Source organism: Nerophis lumbriciformis, linkage group LG31 (assembly GCF_033978685.3).
Source record: "Nerophis lumbriciformis linkage group LG31, RoL_Nlum_v2.1, whole genome shotgun sequence".
In the NCBI taxonomy this organism is placed as follows: Eukaryota; Metazoa; Chordata; class Actinopteri; order Syngnathiformes; family Syngnathidae; genus Nerophis; species Nerophis lumbriciformis.
Genome location: NC_084578.2, coordinates 1,048,479 through 1,070,443, shown reverse-complemented (window position 1 = coordinate 1,070,443; position 21,965 = coordinate 1,048,479). Strand labels below are relative to the sequence as shown.

The following is a 21,965-nucleotide window of genomic DNA, read 5'->3' as shown; positions in this document are numbered from 1 at the left end:
CTGAACACAATGTGTCTTTGTACCTTATCCATGGTTTTGGCGTTGGCCTGAGCGAGGGCAAACGGCATGTCGGTAATATTGGCTGTGAATTTGAAGTTGCTGGGAGGCTGACGATACCTCCTCTCACTCAAGATCTCGGACGCTTTTCTAGCTTTCTCGACATCCACTGAGCCGATGGGGACCCACCCTGCTCCCTTGATCCATTCCATGTCCGCTTTGTATACAGCCTACATTGGGGGGACACAATCCTCAGCGATACGATTTCTCAGTAGAATACTCCCAGAGAAGGACTCGTTACTCACGTCACTCTGAAGGTCGTACGCCTTCCTGGCCTGGACCACGTCATTTGAGTCTGGCAGACAGGTCCAGTTGTGCAGATGAGTTCTGTAGTTGAAGTCGTTGACTTGGATCTGGCATTTCTTGGCCAGCTCAAGGTTTAGCATGTCCACAGGCAGGTTGAACCTGGTCTTGGACTTGTTAAAGTCCTTCTTGTAAAGGACGTCGCTGGCGATCTTACCAGAGTTCAAGGCCAGCATGATCAGAGGATCGTCTTTAATGCTAAGCGCACCGATGTGGTGGCCGACTTGCCTGCGGTATCCGGTCTTGTACTTGTACTGTGTAAAAGGGTATAAGTACAAATCCAAATTGGACTCAAATTGACACCAAAATGTTCAGTTTTATGTCACATACGTCACTAATTATATCTCTTCCGTGTTTGGCAGCTACTATGGAGACTGCATCATGTTTCATGTTGTAGCCCTGTCTGAACATGTCCTCCACGGCTTGCTTGTACAGTTTCTGAGGGGGAGAAAAACAACAACACGTATTTGAAAAGTGTAACTGGTCGGTAATATGTAGGGATGGGAATCGAAAACCCAGTGTATCAATTCCTTGGAATCGCTTGCCATTTTTTCAAACGGTTCCCTTAACGATTCCTACGGGCGGGAATGACCTCATTACGCAACGTGAGTAGTGATGTCAGACAGCAACATGGCGCCCAGGCAGCGTAAACACTCCAAAGTTTGGCTACATTTGACAAAAAAAGATTGCAACAGCGCTACTTGTAATAATTACTAGGTTGCTATTTTATCAAAAGGAAGACAAACGAACATTTGAACACTCAGCATGCAATAATTACAAGTGAATGTCGCATTTTTGAACCGCGCCGCTCTCATCCCAGCAACAGTCATCTGCCGTAAATACAACAGGTACTAACTAATACCGCCTATAGTGTCACCGACATTTTGAGAGATAGATTCCGACCGTCTCCGAGGCGGGCAGTAAGTACTCCCTCCAGGTCTATGGTCCCTCCCTCCTTTCACCACAGCCGGGAAGAGTGCAATGACTCGGGCCAGGATAGAAAACAAAGCAGCGACTAAATTTGTGGTCAAAAGCTTGCACCCATTTGTCACAGTGCTCCTGATTTTTGGTAGGAGAATGTTCTCTCTCTCTAGGTGAATGCTCATTTATAGTCGGAGAAAAGTTTTCCTTTAATTAGATGTTCGCAGTCATTCCCGTTATACAAGTGAAACTTATATAATTACAATATTGTGTAAAAGTTCATTCATGTCCATCCATCCATCCATCCATTGTCTTCCGCTTATCCAAGGTCGAGTCACGGGGGCAGCAGCCGAAGCAGAGAAGCCCAGACTTCCCTCTCCCCAGCCACTTTGTCCAGCTCCTCCTGGGGGATCCCGAGGCGTTCCCAGGCCAGCCTGGAGACATAGTCTTCCCAACTTGTCTTCAGTCTTCCCCGTGGCCTCCTACCGGTCGGACATGCCCTAAACACCTCCCCAGGGAGAAGTCCGGGTGGCATTCTGACCAGATGCCCGAACCACCTCATCTGGCCCCTCTCGATGTGGAGGATCAGCGGCTTTACTTTGAGCTATTTATTTTCAAAAAAATTATTTTCTATGCTACCTATGTGCCTCTTAAAAATCATTGATACATTTTGATACTGATGCTAATCCATATTTTTGTTCTCTTTTTTCCACATGAAAATCGATAAGAGAACTGATGAAAACCAAATTGTTAAGCAGAATCGATAGTGGAATCGGAACTGGCATAATGTAATCAATTCCCACCCCTGGTAATACAGTATTTACCAGGACTTTTACCAAGAAGCTAAAAAAGCAAACGTACCTTGCTGATGTTGTAAGCGTTTGCTTTGGAGAGGAGCAACTCGGGCAGTTGAGCATTTACGTGATTCCTAACTTTTTCAGCCTCCCAAGAAGCAATGTAGTTTTTCTGGAATGACAAGCAAAACATCAAGAAAAAGCGCAGAATGTGACTCTCGAGACAATACTCCAAACCATGACTTACCTTGTTCATGTTGTCAGCATTTACTTTGGCGAGGAGCATGGGCATGGAAGTCATGTCTGTTGTGTATTTCTGAGTGTCTGGCTTCAGCTTGTAAAGACGGTCACTCAGAATCTTCCCAGCATGCTTGGCTTTCAGCACGTCCAGCGAGCCAATAGGCACCCACCCGACACCCACAATCTCTTCCAGGTCCGCTTTGTACACAGCCTAATGGGCAAGGTGCATGAACAGGCATGAAAACCTAGAAGAATATTCCGGATGACGGAGTCAAGATTTGCGGTCATCTTACATCACTCTGAAGATCGTAGGCTTTCCTGGCCTGGACCACGTCGTTGGAGTCGGGCAGACAAGTCCACTGATGCAGGCGGGTGATGTAGTTGGCGTGGTTGACCTGGATCTGGCATTTCTTGGCCAGTTCAAGGCTGAGCATGTCCACTGGTAGGTTAAACTTGGTCTTAGACTTGTTGAAGTCCTTCTTGTAGAGGACATCGCTGGCGATATTGCCGGAGTTCAAAGCCAGCATGATCAGAGGGTCGTCACGGATGTTACGAGCGCCGATGTGGTGGCCCACTTGTTGCCGGTAGCCCGTCTTGTACTTGTACTGATGGAATCACCAAATAAATTTACATCTCCTGCCATCATGGTAGTCCATTTTATATTTTCTGAAATGTGTCACCTACATCACTGACAATATCCCTCGAGGCTTTGGCACTCTTCACAGCGATTGCATCTGCTGGTAGGAAATAGCCTTTCTTGATGGTGGCCTCAAAACCTTGTCTATAGAGTTTCTGTAGAGACATATAATTGTGATCAAATGTGAATTATTTGGGCAAAACGGTTGAGGGTAATCTTGTCGTAATGCTAACCCTGCTCATGTTCATAGCGTTCTGCTGAGAAAGGATGATCTCGGGAGTATCAGGGTTGATGTGCAGGTTGGTCTTATCGTTCTCCCATGCTTCAACGTAGAGACGCTGCAACCAACCACAGAAGTTTCATTGAGTGTGAGATTTGCAGAAGAACATGTCCCTTTAGGGTTGCGTCTATTTCCGAGTATACCTTGTTCATGGTTAAAGCGTTATTCTTTGCCAGCGTCAAGTTCATTGCATCGATGGTGCTGGTGAAGGGAAGAGCGCTGGGAGGCTGACGGTACTTCCGTTCACTCAGGATATCTGCAGCCTTCTTGGCCTTCTCTACCTCCAGTGAGCCAGCGGGGACCCAGCCAATACCCTGGAGCCACTTCAAGTCGGCCTTGTAGACAGACTATTAAGAGCAATAATGGAGAGTTCAGGATGAGAGGGAGAAAATCTAAGCTTTACCATCCTGTAGCCAGTTCTATACTCACGTCGCTCTGCAGGTTGTAGGCGTGTCTGGCCTGGACGACATCGTTGGAGTCGGGCAAACAAGTCCACTGGTGCAGGCGTTTGATGTAGTTGGTGTGGTTGACCTGCATCTGGTTCTTCTTCGCCAGTTCAAAGGCCAGCATGTCCACTGGAAGGTTGAACTTGGTCTTGGACTGGTTGAAGTCCTTCTTGTAGAGGACGTCACTGGCGATCTTGGCCGAGTTCAGAGCCAGCATGAGGAGAGGGTCGTCCTGGACGCTGCGGGCCCCGATGTGGTGGCCGACTTGATTGCGGTATCCTGTCTTGTACTTGTACTGGTGGGGGAGGTGTATTAATTGTATTGGTTGTATCGCAAAGTAGACATGTTCACACTCTTTGAACAAGTCAAACCGCTTACGTCGCTGGCAATGTCCCTGGAAGCCTTTGCCGCAATGACGGAAATGGCATCTTTGGGCAAGTCGTAACCCCTCTTCTTGGCGTCTTCGTTTGCCTGCTTGTAATGTTTCTGGAATTGGCCACAACATATCCAGACGCATTAAGGACTAACCACTGTCTGCACGCGGTCTCTCTTGAAGATTAGGTGCAAATTTACCAAGCTATAGTTGACATTGTTTGCTTTTGCAAGAAGTACATCCATGGCGTCCGGCATGACATGGATATTGGTCTTCTCATTTTCCCAAGCTTCGATGTAGGCTTTCTGCAAAAACAACATCACACCGCAGAACACAGTCATTAAAAAATGGACGAACACAATCAACTTAGTTCAATGTATCATATTAAAAACATCTAACAATGTGTAATTAGTTATTGGATACCTGATTCATGATTTGAGCGTTGGCCTTTGCCAGAACCATGGGCATGTGTTCTGTAGTGACCTTAAACTTGTAGTTGCTTGGGTGCTGACGGTACTTTCTCTCATTTAAGATTTCGCCAGCTTTCTTCACCTTCTCCACATCCAGCGAGCCAATAGGCACCCAGCCAATACCCTGCAGAGTCTTCAGCTCCTCTTTGTAGACCGCCTAACAAAGCCAATATTCATTTGCAGTAAAAGTTATTTGACCATGAATTGATGGATCTCTAGAGGATACTCCTACTCACGTCGCTCTGCAGGTTGTAGGCGTGTCTGGCCTGGACGACATCGTTGGAGTCGGGCAGGCAGGTCCAGTTGTGCAGGCGGGTGATGTAGTTGGCGTGGTTGACCTGGATCTGGTTCTTCTTGGCCAGTTCAAAGGCCAGCATGTCCACGGGCAAGTTAAACTTGGTCTTGGACATGTTGAAGTCCTTCTTGTAGAGGACGTCGCTGGCGATCTTGGCCGAGTTCAGAGCCAGCATGAGGAGAGGGTCGTCCTGGACGCTGCGGGCCCCGATGTGGTGGCCGACCTGCCTGCGGTATCCAGTCTTGTACTTGTACTGAGAAAAATAAAGAATATTCCCTTGATGATTTGGAAGAAGTACATGTTATTACAAAGTCCTTGTTAACAGGCGAACAATTTACATCGCTGGCAATGTCCCTGGAAGCCTTTGCTGCAATGATGGGTATGGCATCATTGCGCATGTCATAACCGTTCTTCTTTGCATCTTCATGTGCCTGCTTGTAAGCTTTCTGCAATGGAAGAAAATGAAAATCTTCTATTATTTTTAGAAACCATCTTGTAAAAAAAACAGACATGAAGAGGTGCATATGTTTTACGAGTTGGCAACAACGGACATTGTTCACTTACCAAGCTATAGTTGACATTGTTTGCTTTTGCAAGAAGCACATCCATGGCGTCCGGCATGACGTGAATATTGGTCTTGTCATTTTCCCAGGCTTCGATGTAGGCTTTCTGCAATTAACGCAAGTCATACGTGTTTATGAACCCTGCTGACGTGCAAGTCCATGGTAAAGATACAGTATCTTATTTGGGTGTTGTGTCACTTTGAATACCTTATTCATGACTTGGGCGTTGGCCTTAGCCAGAACCATGGGCATGTCCTCGGTTGTGACCTTAAACTTGTAGTTGCTCGGGTGCTGACGATACTTAGTCTCATTCAGGATCTCACCTGCTTTCTTCACCTTCTCAACATCCAGCGAACCAATAGGCACCCAGCCAATACCCTGCAGCGTCTTTAGCTCCTCTTTGTAGACAACCTGAACAAGATACAAATAAATGAATTCAAAAAGTACGATTACACCATAAACATAATAAACTGGAGAGTTCATACATCGCTCTGCAGGTTGTAGGCGTGTCTGGCCTGGACGACATCGTTGGAGTCGGGCAAACAAGTCCACTGGTGCAGGCGTTTGATGTAGTTGGTGTGGTTGACCTGCATCTGATTCTTCTTGGCCAGTTCAAAGGCCAGCATGTCCACTGGAAGGTTGAACTTGGTCTTGGACTGGTTGAAGTCCTTCTTGTAGAGGGCGTCACTGGCGATCTTGGCCGAGTTCAGAGCCAGCATGAGGAGAGGGTCGTCCTGGACGCTGAGGGCCCCGATGTGGTGGCCCACCTGCTTGCGGTATCCTGTCTTGTACTTGTACTGAAAAGTGATTGAGTTGGACCAGGATTGGTTTGCGGGCAGACGACAAGCCTCTGACTGTCAAAGGGATCACATGACTCGGGGACTTACATCGCTGGCAATGTCCCTGGAGAGTCTTGCTGCAATGATGGGTATGGCATCATTGCGCATGTCGTAACCTTTCTTCTTTGCATCTTCATTTGCCTGCTTGTAAGCTTTCTGCAAATGAAAATCTTCCATTATTTTGGGAAACCATCTTGTAGAAGATCAGTTTAGAAATACTCACCAGGCTGTAGTTGGCTTTGTTTGCTTTGGCCAGCACAACGTCCATAGCATCAGGCATGACGTGGATGAGAGTCTTATCTGCCTCCCAGGCTTCAGTGTAGGCGTGCTGCAGATGTGGTTCTTCATGTCAAAAAGATTCTAGACTTCCTGTGATGTCTTAAAACTAAAACTCATACCTTGTTCATGACTTGAGCGTTGGCCTTTGCCAGAACCATGGGCATGTCCTCTGTAGTGACCTTAAACTTGTAGTTGCTCGGGTGCTGACGGTACTTTCTCTCATTCAAGATCTCGCCAGCTTTCTTCACCTTCTCCACATCCAGCGAGCCCATGGGCACCCAGCCAATCCCCTGCAGAGTCTTCAGCTCCTCTTTGTAGACCGCCTGAACAAGACCGGAATGTAAAAGTCATCAACACAAACATTTGACCTAGTGTAGATCCCACAACCTCGATTACACAGGTGTCAGGCTCAAGGCTTGGGGGCCTAAACTGGCCCGCTATAATTTTTTATTAGGCCCACCAAATCATTCTAAAGTAGCCCGCGCAATGTGTCATGCCACTTCATTTTGTCGTGGCCCGCCACATCATTCTAGTGTGTCGTGCCACATCACTCCAATGTGGCCCGCCACAACATGCCCGCCACATCATTCCAATGTGTCGCGCCATAACATCTTATTGTGGCCCCGTTGTTACAATGTGTACCACCACTTAATTTTAAATTGGCCTGCTATGTCATTCTAATGTGGCCCGCCCAATTATTTTAATTTGGCATGCCACATCATTCTAATGCAGCTCGTCACATCCTTTTATTGTTGTTTGCCACACCATTTTGTTTTGGACCACCACATCAGTTTACTGTGGACCACCACATCATTCTAGTGTGGGCTGCCACATCATTTAATGTTGTCCTCCAAATAATTTTATTGTGGCCCTCCATGTCGTTTTATAATGGCCTAGCATTTTATTCTAATTTGACCCGCCACATCATTTTATTTTGACCCTCTACATAATTTTATTTGGAACCACCACATGATTTAATGTTGTATGCCACATAATTTTAAGTTGCCCTCCATGTCATTTTAAACTGGCCCGCCACTATATTTTAATGTGGCCCGCCATATCCATCTAAAATGGCCCGCTAAGTCATTTTGTGCCACATCATCTAAAAACTGTGGACCACCACTTCATTTAAATGTGGCTCGCCACATAATTCTTACGAGGCCCGCCACATAATTTTATTCTGGACGGCCACATCATTTTAAAGTGACTTGCCACATAAATCAAAAATGGTCCGCAAAGTAATTTTAATGTCATGTTATTCTAAAGTGGCCCGTCACCTCATTTTACTGTGGACTGCCAATTCATCTTAGGGTCACCCGCCACATAAGTTTAAGTTGCCTTCCATGTTATTTTAAAGTGGCCTGCCACATCATTTTGTTCTGACCTGTCACATCATAACGGTGGACTACCACTTTATTTTATTTTGGACTGCAACTTAATTTTAAAGTGGCTTGCTACATAAATCTAAAGTGGCCTGTCACATCATTCTAGGTGGCCTGTCACGTCATTTTACTGTGGACTGCCAAGTCATCTTAGTGTCACCCGCCACATAAATTTAAAGTAGCCAACCACTTCAATCAAATGTGGCCCGCCACGTCAAGCTAATGTGCCCCGCCGCATAATTTTGTCCTGGCCTGCCACATCATAACTGGAGACTACCGCCTCATTTAAATGTGGCTCGCCACATAATCTTTACGTGGCTCGCCACATCATTTTATTTTGGACCGCCACTTCATTTTAAAGTGGCTTGCTACATAAATCTAAAGTGGCCTGTCACATCATTCTAACTGGCCCGTCACATCTTTTTACTGTGGACTGCCAATTTATCTTAGGGTCACCCGCCACATAAGTTTAAGTTGCACTCCATGTCATTTTAAAGTGGCCCGCCACGTTATTTTGTTCTGACCTGTGTGGAGGATGCATATATGTTTAAGAGTTCTTTCTTTTTACATAGCCATGTTTAGAGGATCTAGTACTTTTCCTTTGTATATTCTACCAGTCTCTCTTTGTCTTCAGATTGTCTGTTTAGTGTCTTAAACCATCAGGAATGTGAAATCAAACCCCCAAATCTTCCTTATCAGTGTTGCGAGGGGGGGATTGGGGGGGGGGGCTTTCTTTGTGTGCAAAGGAGTTGGCTTTTTCATTGGAATGCCAGATCAACTAGAGTAGCCGATATGAATGTATTGGTTAAGCTGATCTCCTGAAAATTTCAGTAAAACTTGAAAATATTCCAATTCTGTCTTGATAGTCCTTCTTACTCAGCATATATGTCATCGAAAGAACTTGGGATTGACCAGTAACTTAGATTCCCTGGGAGGAAGATGCATATATGTTTAAGAGTTCCTTCTTTTTACATAGCCATGTTTAGAGTATCTAGTACTTTTCCTTTGTATATTCTACCAGTCTCTCTTTGTCTTCAGATTGTCTGTTTAGTGTCTTAAACCATCAGGAATGTGACACCAAACCCCCAAATCTTCCTTATTAGTGTTGCGAGGGGGAGGGGGGGGGCTTTCTTTGTGTGCAAAGGAGTTGGCTTTTTCGTTGGAATGCCAGATCAACTAGAGTAGCCGATATGAATGTATTGGCTAAGCTGATCTCCTGAAAATTTCAGTAAAACTTGAAAATATTCCAATTCTGTCTTGATAGTCCTTCTTACTCAGCATATATGTCATCGAAAGAACTTGGGATTGACCAGTAACTTAGATTCCCTGGGAGGGAGAGCTGGTCGACGCAACAATTGTCACATCATAACGGTGGACTACCACTTCATTTTATTTTGGACTGCAACTTCATTTTAAAGTGGCTTGCCACATAATTCTAATGTGGCCTGTCCGTTTTAAAGTCATGTTATTTTAAAGTGGCCCGTCACTTCTTTCTAATGTACCGCCAATTCATCTTAGCGTCGCCCGCCACGTCATTTTATTTATTGCCCGCCACATCCTCTTATTGTAGACCGCCCTCAATAAGAGCAAGTTTGACCCCTGCTCTACTCACGTCGCTCTGCAGGTTGTAGGCGTGTCTGGCCTGGACCACGTCATTGGAGTCGGGCAGGCAGGTCCAGTTGTGTAGGCGGGTGATGTAGTTGGTGTGGTTGACCTGCATCTGGTTCTTCTTGGCCAGTTCAAAGGCCAGCATGTCCACCGGCAAGTTGAACTTGGTCTTGGACTGGTTGAAGTCCTTCTTGTAGAGGGCGTCGCTGGCGATCTTGGCGGAGTTCAGGGCCAGCATGAGGAGAGGGTCGTCCTGGACGCTGCGGGCCCCGATGTGGTGGCCCACCTGCTTGCGGTATCCAGCCTTGTATTTGTACTGAGAAAACAAAACAACGGTTTTGTGGTAAACAAGCAGATACGAGGGAAATTAGGACGTTATATAAGAATAAAACTGTTGTTTTTGTTGTTATTCTTCCTCAAGTTAGAGTTAAAGTTCCTGTCTACCGCGCCGCACCTGCCTTTGTTTATTGATTGGTGTCCCCACCTGCTGTCTACACTAATCATGCCCCCTTATTTTAAGTTAAAGTACTAATGATTGTCACACACACACTAGGTGTGGCGAAATTATTCTCTGCATTTGACTACGCTAAAAGTAGTTCCTCTGTGTCAGCACTTATAATAACAATATGGTTAACACTTGTTAATATTCAGGTCACGACATGTAAATGGAGTATTGTTGGAAGTCTTTAAAGGACTTTATGGACATTAGCTGCATTGTTAGCCACTTGGTACTTGCCATATTTTACGATTTAGAATGCCTAAATTATTTTCTAGATGTTATTTGTTTCCTTTTGAAGTATAATTGTTGGCTTTGTGATATTAGCATAGATTGCACGGGGCTATATCTCATGTATTTGCTAATTCTGTGCTAAAAGAATTTAAAAAAAACACTCATGTTCCATTTAGTCCTGCTACTCAAATGAGTCCTCTTCACCCATACTTGCCAACCCTCCCGGATTTTCCGGGAGACTCCCGAAATTCAGCGCCTCTCCCGAAAACCTCCCGGGACAAATTTTCTCCCGAAAAACTCCTGAAATTCAGGCGGACCTGAGTGACGTGTTGACAAGACACAACAACAGCGTCTACCGTAAAGCAGTTCGTTTGCCGTAAACAGCAATGTTGTGACACTTTTAAACAGGACAATACTGCCATCTACTGTACATGCATATGTGACCCACCCATAATGTGTCACGTTTTTGTGTTGATTTATTTATTTTATTTTGTGGTTTGAATTCGTTTTTGGAGCTGTCATTACACATTTATCAGTATTCACATTGGTCAGTAGGGGGCAGTAGGGCGTTTCTTCCCAATTGAATGCTATCGCCTGCAGACCGGAAGTGTCTTGTCATTCTGATGAGCGCGACCAGTCTGTGAACAATTGAAACGTCCTGTGTGCTTTTTCCTCCTGTATAACAGGTTAGTTTTGGTGAATCAACTCACTGAATAATATCCATGTGATCTTTATAAGTTTAAGTACATATTCTGATAGTGGAGCCTAACTCTAAAGTGTTTGTGAGTTGTAGTTTGTAAATGAACACTGAAATTCAAGTATTTATTTTATTTATATGTATATATATATATATATATATATATATATATATATATATATATATATATATATATATAGCTAGAATTCACTGAAAGTCAAGTATTTCTTATATATATATATATATCTTAACCACGCCCCCAACCACGCCCCCCGCCCCACCCCCGACCACGCCCCCGCCCCCACCTCCCGAAATCGGAGGTCTCAAGGTTGGTCAAGTATGTCTTCACCTGAAGAACACATGTGGCCAACACACATTTTGTGCAGTTCAATAAGTGTAGTGTCCGATTTAGAGTTTGGGGTTTCCATTGATTTTGGGAGAGTCGTACAACAAGCGAGTGACCCAGATTCTGTAGAAGGACCCAGAAGTACTCACGTCACTAGCAATGACAGTAGAGGCCTTAGCAGCCTGGACAGGGATGGCGTCAGCGTGGAGATTGTGACCCTTCTTCTTGGCCAGCTCATGGTCCAGTCGGTACAGTTTCTGAAGGACACAGAACAGAATAGTTTCATCGGCAAAAGTAGAAAGCAATACACGTTTTTCATCCAGATGAGTTACAGCACCATGCAGCAAATGCGTCAGTAAATACAGAATATTCCAGACTATTTTTTTCCCTATGCTTTGAACCCTGCGGCTTATAAAACGATTAAAGAAAACAAGCAAATAGACTGAAAAGGTGTGCTATGGCGCCATCTGTTTAGACTGAGCCTAAAGCATTGTCCTGTTTAGACTGAGCTCTCAGCCAGAAGTACAAGTGCCCTTCCGTCTTCTAGCCTTCCATGGCGTTTCTACTGGTATGGATTCTTCATTCATCACTCCAAGCAACGTTTGTAAGTTGTGCAATATAACTAAAACAATTCTTACTTACTAAAGCGTCCCATGTGTGATGTCTGCAGGAGTGTTTTCATGCATATTTGTACATGCTGTCGTAATGTGATCATGCTAGCAGCGTTAGCATTAGCTAATATGCTAACCAGGACTGTGAATCTTTGGGCATTACACAATTCAATTTGAATCTTGGGGGGTAATGAATCCATTCAAAATCGGTTCTCCATTCAAAATCAATAATCCTTAACAACATCGGTTGCTAGTTCTATGACTACATACATTATTCCATAATATAAACAGCTCTGACACATTTTTCAAACATTTTTTAATCGATTAAGAATCTTTTTTTTTTTTTGACAACCCTAATGCTAACACGTTTACCAGAGTCTGTGTTAGCATTATTAACTTACAATGGCATTCTTTTTGTATTGTTTCACTTTTACAAATTCCTCAATAAATTCACCAAAACGTCACCGTGGAGTTATTGAGTCTGTTTAGCTGATTGGAGAGCTAGCCACGTTTTGTGGTTCACAAGCAGATACGAGGAAAATGAGGACGTTTGACAAAGGTATAAGAATACAGGTATAACTGTCAAAGCGGTAGAAAATGGATGGATGGATGGATGCTCGGTAGCCACATGTCATGCCCTGTGTTGTTTTTGTCGTTATTCTTCCCCGAGTTAGTGTTTAGTTCTTGTCTACCCTCTTATTTTAGTTTCCACTTCCTGTTTGTGTCGTCCTGCTGTGACGTGAAAACTTATTGAGCGTCGTTCCCCGCACCTGCCTTCGTTTATTGATTAGTGTCCCAACCTGCTGTCTACACTAATCACGCCGCCTTATGTAGCCGGTCTCGCCATCCACAATGTTCGCCACCGGCGACTGTGATTTTTGTCTCACGCTAAGCTATGCATCCCTGCGATGAGCTGGCGACTTGTCCAGGGTGTACCCCGCCTACCGCCCGAATGCAGCTGAGATAGGCGGTAGGTTGCGGAGGATAAGTGGTAGAAAATGCTAATACAGCTTTTCCATGCCAGCTGTTTGCTGCGCTCTTCCTTCATGCAACTCATTATGCTATGCTAAGATAGCCTTAAGCTTCATGCGACAAAATCTGTCTACTTCGCGTCTCCAGAAAAGAAAATAAATGATGAAATGAAGCAATCTCCTTCCTGCACATTGATCTGATTGCATGTTCAATAGTCGGGAGTGGACCACTCCTCTTATTCAGTCTGTTTAGCTTACTGGAGAGCTAGTCGGGAGTGGACCACTCCTCTTATTGAGTCTGTTTAGCTTCCTGGAGAGCTAGTCGGGAGTGGACCACTCCTCTTATTCAGTCTGTTTAGCTTACTGGAGAGCTAGCCGGGAGTGGACCACTCTTCTTATTGAGTCTGTTGAGCTGATAGGAGAGCTAGCTTGCGCAGCTAGTGGGCGTTTTGCGGCCGTGTTACAGAGACCGTTTGGAAACAATTAAGCTATGTAAATAAACATTTACTGTGTAAATAAGTCATTTCACAACGTATATATCTGTGACTTATAGTCCGGTGCGGCTTACATATGGAAAAATAGTTATTTCTTCTAAAATGTAGTGGGTGCGGCTTATATACCGTGCACTCTACAGTCCGGAAAATGCGATATATCACAAAGCAGACTTTACCTCGCTGTAGTTCTTCCTGTTGTCCCGGGCCAGAATAATGTCCATTGCGTCCGGCATGATGTGATTGGTTCTCTTGTCGACGTCCCAGACTTTGGTGTAAGATTGCTGGAAGCAGAGGTACTTTTTAGTCGTCAGACACAAGCAACGGAGATCATTCTGACCATGGTCTTTAAACTACCTTATCCATTATCTGGTTGTTAGCGGTGGCCAGGGCCAGGTCCATGGACTGCATGTCTTTAGTGAACTTATATTTACTGGGATGTTGCCGGTATTGTGTCTCACTGAAGATTTTGCCGGCTGTTTTTGCCTTCTCAACATCCAGTGAACCAATAGGGACCCATCCTATTCCTCTCATGAAGCTCTGGTAGTCACTCTTGTATTGGTTCTGTAAGACAGCGTGAATGAACATGCAGTATTGGTGGAAACAGGCAAATAACCGGGGTAGAGTAAAATAACTTACATCACTCGCAATGAACTGCATGTTGCGGGCCAGTTCCAGGTTCATGGCGTCAGGCAGGACGGTGTAGTGAGGACTAAACTTCTTGTAGCCAGTCATGGTCTGAATAGCTGAGGCGTGTTTGGCGTGGGCCACGCTCACCATGTCCACTGGCGAGTGGAACTTCAGCTTGGCCTTGTTGTAGTCCTTCTTGTAGTTGTGGTCGCTCTTCTGCTTGGCCAGCTCCATGTAGTGAACCAGCAGAGGGTCGTCCTGCACACTGCGCAAGCCCACATGGTGGCCCCTGGCCTTCTCGTAGGCCAACTTGTACTTGTACTAAAATGTAAAAGGTTTTTAGGAATCGGTGGCTGTGTAGGTTTCATTCCGTACGCTTGTCGTCACTCACGTCGCTGGCGATGTTGGTGCCGGACTTTGCAGCCAGAATGGGGATGGCATCAGCTCGGAGGTCGTAGCCCTTGTTGGCCATCTCCGCCAGGCCAGATTTGTAAAGTTTCTGTGAAAGACACTCAGATGACATTGTGTTCAAGATCTACCGTGCCATGAAAAAGTATTTCCGCGGAGTTTATTACATGCAGTTTCTGTTTACTTTGGTTATCGTTACATTTGTTTGATGGTTTTTAGATATACAAAAATAAGGATTTTGAGAAGGTCACTAATACTTGCTCACGGCACTGTGTAGCCAACAACTACAGGAAATATCTGGCAATGATTTGTGGACTGGTCTTACGTTGCTCATGTTGAGAGCATTGGCCTTGGCCAGGACAATCTCAGGAGCATCTGGCATGACGTGGACTTTCAGTTTATCTGTGTCCCAAGCTGCCGTGTAAGCTTGCTGTGAATCAAGACCGCAGAAAAGCAAATAAGGAACCACATTTTTATCGACTGCATTTTCTGTAAAAGCATTGTGCCACACCTTATTCATGATCTGGTTGTTGGCCGTGGCCAGAGCGATGTCCATGGAGTCCATCAGCTTTTTGTGCTTGAAGGTGGACGGGTGAGTGCGGTACTTGTTCTCGTTGAGAATTTCACCACCGACCTTCGCCGTTTCTACTGCAAGGGAGCCGATCGGGACCCAGCCGATACCTTTAATGTAGTTGTTCCATTCCGACTTGTAATCACACTGGTGGGAAAAGAGCCCATCGGTGATTTGACAGCACCGGAATGATCTGCGTTAAACTGCGGAGATATGAGGAAAAACCTTACATCGCTGGACTGGGCGTTCATGGTGCGAGCCAGCACAAAGTTCATGGCGTCAGGGAGGAGAGCGTTGCTGTGGTGTATCTTCCTGTAACCGGTCATCGTCTGAGCGGCTGAGGCCTGCTTGGCGTGGACCACGCTTAGCATATCCACTGGGGTGTGGTACTTCAGCTTGGCCTTGTGGTAGTCCTTCTTGTAGTTCTTGTCACTCTGAAACCTGGCCAACTCCATGTAGTGAACCAGGAGAGGGTCGTCCTGCAGGCTGCGGAAGCCCACGTGGTGGCCCCTGGCCTTCTCGTGTGCCAGTTTGTACTTGTACTGTCGTATTAGGAAAGAATCATCAAGTTCACACCAAACAATGGCTTTCGAAATCTTGATATAGTTCAGGTGCAGTTTTTGGACTCACGTTGCTAGCAATACTTGTGCCTGACTTGGCAGCTACGATTGGAATGGCGTCCGCTTTTAGGTTGTAGCCCTTGTTGGCCAGCTCTATCAGGCCGGCTTTGTAAAGTTTCTGCAAGAAATATGCATGAATATTTCACGGGACATATTGAGTGACTAATTGACGGACACAAAGTTGTCACCACAAGGAGAATAGTCATGCATAGACCAGAGGTGTCCAAAGTGTGGCCCGAGGAGTCATTTGCGACCCGCAGCTTTTTCTCACTGGCACTCATCAAAGGCGGACGCTCTCTTTCCCTCTCCCTCGCACTCCGACTTGCTTCTTTGTTTTGACTTGTCTTAACTTTCTTGTTGCCTCTTTCTGCGTTGCTCTTTAAAATCTAAAGAAAGGAATCGATCACCTGTCCTCTCAACAAAATTGACAAGCTCTCGGGTTTGAGGGAACCTGCCTGTCTTGACTGAAGGGGTGTTGGTGAACACACCACAGACTCTTGGGAGAAGAGGAGAGCCGCGTGCCTGGCGACCCTTTCAATCGAGGACTTTGAAGAACTATACCTATTTGGAATCATGATGACAGGACATCTACGGATTGGAGTAAGTGTTGCTCCGGTGTATCGACAAATTGTAGGATGCTTGCAGCCGTTCAAAGTACCCTAAAGATGTCACAAAAAACTGGAGGATGCGAGCAGAACTGTGGGCACTCAGACTTTTGCGATTTTGGACTATATTGCAATCTTGACAACATCTTGGAGATGCCGGCTGCTCTGATGGTGAAGTATGATGAACTTGAGGACCAGAAAGGGACAATAAAGTGAAATGTTTGAATGTGTTTTGCTCGCTCAAACACAAATATTCTAGTCTGGATTGTTTTCCTTGGCTGTAAGTGACTTGGCAAAGAGTGTGCGATCCGAATCGTTTGGACACCCCTGTACCCATGACTGATATTTTGGAGTGATTTAGGAAGGGGTTTACGTTGCTCATGTTGAGAGCGTTGGCCTTGGCCAGGACAATCTCAGGAGCATCTGGCATGACGTGGACTTTCAGTTTGTCCTTTTCCCAAGCTGCCGTGTAAGCTTGCTGTGAATGAAGACCACAAAGAAGCCGATGAGCTACACGGACTTGTCAATAGCGGTTTTAAATTGTGCCACACCTTGTTCATGATCTGGTTGTTGGCCGTGGCCAGAGCGATGTCCATGGAGTCCATCAGCTTTTTGTGCTTGAAGGTGGACGGGTGAGTGCGGTACTTGTTCTCGTCGAGAATCTCCCCACCGACCTTCGCCGTTTCTACTGCAAGGGAGCCCATCGGGACCCAACCGATACCTTTTATGTAGTTGGTCCATTCCGACTTGTAATCAACCTGGTGGGAAAAGAGCTCATCGGTGATTGGACAGCGCCGGAATGATCTGGAGGATGAGGGAAAAAACTTACATCGCTGGACTGGGTGTTCATGGTGCGAGCCAACACAAAGTTCATGGCGTCAGGGAGGAGAGCGTTGCTGTGGTGCATCTTCCTGTAGCCGGTCATCGTCTGAGCGGCTGACGCCTGCTTGGCGTGGACCACGCTCAGCATGTCCACCGGGGTGTGGTACTTCAGCTTGGCCTTGTGGTAGTCCTTCTTGTAGTTCTTGTCGCTCTGAAACCTGGCCAACTCCATGTAGTGAACCAGGAGAGGGTCGTCCTGCAGGCTGCGGAGGCCCACGTGGTGGCCCCTGGCCTTCTCAAATTCTTTCTTGTATTGCACCTACAACAAAGGCCAGTGTCACCATTTGGAGCTAGAAAGGCATCCAGTGGTTCTTAAGTGGAAGTATTACTGTAGAAAAACTATTTGCCAATGTGTATCTCAACCTGTGCGTCTGTAATCTGGTTTACGTGTCTGTGTAAATGGTCAATGGGTTGTACTTGTATAGCGCTTTTCTACCTTCAAGGTACTCAAAGCACTTTGACACTATTTCCACATTCACCCATTCACACACACATTCACACACTGATGGAGGGAGCTGCCATGCAAGGCCCTAACCACCACCCATCAGGAGCAAGGGTGAAGCGTCTCGCTCAAGGACACAACGGACGTGACGAGGTTGGTAGAAGATGGGGATCGAACCAGGAACTTTAAGGTTGCTGGCACGGCCACTCTCCCAACCGTGCCACGCCGTCCCCCGTGTAGTAGTTTGTGTGTCTGTATCTTAATTTGTGTGTATAACCAGATCTGTGTGTGCCTGCTTAAATTTGTGCGTCCGTATTTCGATTTGTGTGTGTGTAAAAAAAATGTGTCTGTGTATTTAGATTTATAGGAACCCTAAATGGCTGTTTTTTGGGTTTTTTTTACATGTGGCTTTAATGTAAGATTTGTGTGTTCGTGCAGCGATCTGAACAAATCTGATTACACACACACAGATCGAAATATAGACCCACAAATTAGTACACAGACACATCAATCTGATTACACACACACAGATTGAGATACAGACACACAAATTATTACACGGACACACAAATCTGATTACACACACACGGATCGAAATATAGACCCACAAATTAGTACACAGACCCATAAATCTGATTATACACACACACAGATTGAGATACAGACACACAAATGAGTACACAGACAGGTGAATCAGATTACACACACACAGATTGAGATACAGACGCACAAATGAGTACACGGACACTTGAATCAGATTACAGACGCACAGATGGAGATACAGACACAAAAAAGAGTACACAGACACATCAATCTGATTACACACACACAGATTGAGATACAGACACACAAATTATTACACAGACCCATAAATCTGATTACACACACACACAGATTGAGATACAGACACACAAATGAGTACACAGACAGGTGAATCAGATTACACACACAGAGATTGAGATACAGACACACAAATGAGTACACGGACACATAAATCTGATTAGACACACACAGATTGAGATACAGACACACAAATGAGTACGCGGACACTTGAATCAGATTACAGACGCACAGATGGAGATACAGACACAAAAAAAGAGTACACAGACAAGTAAATCAGATTACAGACGCACAGATTGAGATACAGACACACAAATTAGTACACAGACACATAAATATGATTACACGCAGATAGAGATACAGACACACAAATTATTACACGGACCCACAAGTCTGATTACACACACACGGATCGAAATATAGACCCACAAATTAGTACACAGACACATAAATCTGATTACACTCCCACAGATTGAGATACATACACACAAATGAGTACAGAGACAAGTAAATCAGATTACACACACACAGATTGAGATACAGACACACAAATGAGTACACGGACAGGTGAATCAGATTACAGATGCACAGATTGAGATACACGTTTGCAAATAGTTTTGCTCCAATAATACTTTTGGAGTGATTTACGCACATTGCTGGCAATATGTCTGCCTTGCTTGGCATGCTGGATGGGAATGGCGTCCAACCTCAGGTCGTATCCTTTGGCGATATCGTCCATCCACTTCTGCCTGTATTGACTCTGCAGCACAAATGGTGTCAATGTTGTGCCCCCGACATGACATGACAGTCAAAATATGACTCAAAGATGTTGCGGTCTAACCTCACTGAGGGTCTGAGCATTAAATTTGGCCTGGATGAACTCGGGACTGTCAGCCGGCAGGTGATAGGTGTGCTTGAACTTCTCACCAGAAGCCTTGTAGGCGGCCTGCAGAGAGAAGGTCAAGCATGAAGGTCACAGGTGCGCAGGCTAAGATAGAGGCGGGCGGTGGTCACTGTACACTGTCCAGCTGCTTGGAGTTGGCCATGGCCAGAATCATGTTCATGCTGTCCGTGGTGCTGGTGAACTTCAGAGAGCTGGGATGCTGACGGTAGCCCCGCTCAGCCAGGGCCAGGTGGGCAGCTTTGGCTTTCTCAACGTCCAGAGAACCAATGGGAACCCAGCCGGATCCTTTGTAGTAGTTGGTGTAGTCGGACTTGTATGCGTTCTGGGGAGAAGCAGGAGAAGTCATGGCTCCTGATGTGAAAGTAACGCTTACAGGAGGAAGGGGATTCATGTGGGCCCATTCTCCAGGGTTTACCTGACGCATGAAACGTGGCAAATTGAGGGGCACACTATCCACTTTAGCCAACAGATGGCAGTCAAGTGTTGAATATCTTCAAACATGTTTTGTGGCACTTCTAACTTTGATCACAGCGTCATTTGCTACGTAGAGTGGCACTTTCTATCATTTTCAGCAGACTGCATAGCAAAGATGTCTATAGATGTTGTCATTCATCAGGTCATAGTAGTCTCAGGTGAAGTCTGAGGGCATTCAATCATCACAACTGGACTGTTTGGTTTGTCTTAGAAGATGTTTGCTCTCTCATCCGAGTAGACTTCATCAGTTCATGATCTTAGACTTAGATTGGTCACATCTAGTCTTAGACTTAGTTTGGTCACATCTAGTCTTAGACTTAGATTGGTCACATCTAGTCTTAGACTTAGTTTGGTCACATCTAGTCTTAGACTTAGATCGGTCACATCTAGTCTTAGACTTACATTGGTCACATCTAGTCTTAGACTTACATTGGTCACATCTAGTTTTAGATTGGTCTGATCTAGTCTTAAACTTAGATTGGTCAGATCTAGTTTTAGACTTAGATTGGTCACATCTAGTCTTAGACTTAGATTAGTCACATATGATCTTAGACTTAGATTGATCCCATCTAGTCTTAGACTTAGATTGGTCACATCTAGTCTAGTGACTGGTGCCAATACTTCAGCAAGCTTCATCAGTTCGTGCTCATAGACTTAGATTGGTAAGATCCAGTCTTAGACTTAGATTGGTCAGATTTAGTGTTAGATTTAGATTGGTCAGATCTAGCCTTAGACTTAGATTGGTTACATCTAGTCTCAGATTGGTCAAATTTACACTAGACTAGATCTGACCAATCTAAGTCTATAAGCATGAACTGATTAAGCCTACTGAGGTATTGGCACCAGCCACTAGACTAGATGTGACCAATCTAAGTTTAAGACTAGTTGTGACCAATCTAAGATTAAGACTAGATCTTACCAATCTAAGTCTAAGACTAGATGTGACCAATCTAAGTTTAAGACTAGATGTGACCAATCTAAGTCCAAGACTAGATATGACCAATGTAAGTCTAAGACTAGATCTGACCAATCTAATTCTAAGACGAGATGTGACCAATTTAAGTCCAAGACTAAATCTGACAATCTAAGTCTAAGACTAGATCCGACCAATTAAGTCTAAGACTAGATCTGACCAATCTAAAACTAAGACTAGATGTGACCAATCTAAGTCTAAGACTAGATGTGACCAATCTAAGACCAAGACTAGATGTGACCAAGCTAAGTCTAAGACTAGATCTGACCAATCTAAGTCTAAGACTAGATCTGACCAATCTAAAACTAAGACTAGATCTGACCAATCTAAGTCTAAGACTAGATGTGACCAATCTAAGTCTAAGACTAGATGTGACCAATCTAAGACCAAGACTAGATCTGACCAATCTAAGTCTAAGACTAGATCTGACCAATCTAAAACTAAGACTAGATGTGACCAATCTAAGTCTAAGACTAGATGTGACCAATCTAAGACCAAGACTAGATGTGATCAAGCTATGTCTAAGACTAGATCTGACCAATCTAAGTCTCTGATCATGAACTGATGAAGTCTACTCGGATGAGAGACCAAACATCTTCTAAGACCAGTTGCCATTGATTGAATGCCCTGAGACGGCATAGCAAAATGATGAGATCCACCCAGGAATTGGGGTCATATGAATCCTCTCCCTTATGATGTTTGGAATATCATAATTCAGGCGGCACGTACGTCACTCTGTTTCTCCATCATGTCCCTGCAGAGCTGCACCTGCATGTTGTCAGGAAGGAGCGTGTAGTCGTGAAGGTACGTTCTGTAGCCAATCATGGTCTGGACACCTGAGGAGTGTTTGGCCTGGGCCACACTCAGCATGTCCACCGGAGTGTGGTACTGCAGCTTGGCCTTGTGGTAGTCCTTCTTGTAGTTCTTGTCGCTCTGCTGCTTGGCCACCTCCATGTAGTGAACCAGCAGAGGGTCGTCCTGCAGGCTGCGGAAGCCCACGTGTTGACCCCTGGCCTTCTCGTGTGCCAGTTTGTACTTGTACTGCGAAGGAAAGAAATCTTAAGTGAACACAGGTGGTAACATTTAGGCCGTCTAGAAACAAGTTCACCGACTCACATTGCTGGCAATGTCTCTGGAGGTTTTAGCGGCAACAATGGGAATAGCGTCTTCCTTCATGTGATGCCCTTTGAGTATATCTCTGCGGTGGGCGTAGGTGTAGTAATTCTGGAAAACAAACACTTTATGACATCTTGTATACAAAGTTTAGTACACGCTAGAAGACC

General features: G+C 45.1%; 1 protein-coding gene across 10 annotated transcripts in view; it reads right to left on the bottom strand.

The window, feature by feature from the left end:
• Positions 1-21,965, bottom strand: part of neb (nebulin) — a 127,636-nt gene that overhangs the window by 75,375 nt on the left and 30,296 nt on the right. For 9 of the 10 annotated variants that reach the window (XM_072912013.1, XM_061926131.1, XM_061926136.1 and 6 more), the window contains exons 27-65: positions 21,799-21,906; positions 21,412-21,723; positions 19,351-19,557; positions 19,173-19,277; positions 18,984-19,091; positions 16,997-17,308; positions 16,719-16,925; positions 16,541-16,645; positions 15,573-15,680; positions 15,173-15,484; positions 14,883-15,089; positions 14,697-14,801; positions 14,355-14,462; positions 13,973-14,284; positions 13,691-13,897; positions 13,513-13,617; positions 11,410-11,517; positions 9,492-9,803; positions 6,617-6,820; positions 6,442-6,546; positions 6,267-6,374; positions 5,865-6,176; positions 5,587-5,790; positions 5,381-5,485; positions 5,155-5,262; positions 4,758-5,069; positions 4,475-4,678; positions 4,252-4,356; positions 4,057-4,164; positions 3,662-3,973; positions 3,376-3,579; positions 3,186-3,290; positions 3,000-3,107; positions 2,609-2,920; positions 2,323-2,526; positions 2,143-2,247; positions 691-798; positions 303-614; positions 24-227 (exon numbers count right to left, since the gene is read on the bottom strand). In XM_072912013.1, coding sequence (XP_072768114.1) covers positions 24-227; positions 303-614; positions 691-798; positions 2,143-2,247; positions 2,323-2,526; positions 2,609-2,920; positions 3,000-3,107; positions 3,186-3,290; positions 3,376-3,579; positions 3,662-3,973; positions 4,057-4,164; positions 4,252-4,356; positions 4,475-4,678; positions 4,758-5,069; positions 5,155-5,262; positions 5,381-5,485; positions 5,587-5,790; positions 5,865-6,176; positions 6,267-6,374; positions 6,442-6,546; positions 6,617-6,820; positions 9,492-9,803; positions 11,410-11,517; positions 13,513-13,617; positions 13,691-13,897; positions 13,973-14,284; positions 14,355-14,462; positions 14,697-14,801; positions 14,883-15,089; positions 15,173-15,484; positions 15,573-15,680; positions 16,541-16,645; positions 16,719-16,925; positions 16,997-17,308; positions 18,984-19,091; positions 19,173-19,277; positions 19,351-19,557; positions 21,412-21,723; positions 21,799-21,906 — 7,197 coding nt within the window. The remainder of the gene's footprint in view (positions 1-23; positions 228-302; positions 615-690; positions 799-2,142; positions 2,248-2,322; positions 2,527-2,608; positions 2,921-2,999; positions 3,108-3,185; positions 3,291-3,375; positions 3,580-3,661; positions 3,974-4,056; positions 4,165-4,251; positions 4,357-4,474; positions 4,679-4,757; positions 5,070-5,154; positions 5,263-5,380; positions 5,486-5,586; positions 5,791-5,864; positions 6,177-6,266; positions 6,375-6,441; positions 6,547-6,616; positions 6,821-9,491; positions 9,804-11,409; positions 11,518-13,512; positions 13,618-13,690; positions 13,898-13,972; positions 14,285-14,354; positions 14,463-14,696; positions 14,802-14,882; positions 15,090-15,172; positions 15,485-15,572; positions 15,681-16,540; positions 16,646-16,718; positions 16,926-16,996; positions 17,309-18,983; positions 19,092-19,172; positions 19,278-19,350; positions 19,558-21,411; positions 21,724-21,798; positions 21,907-21,965) is intronic. The other variant, XM_061926139.1, reaches the window with a different exon arrangement.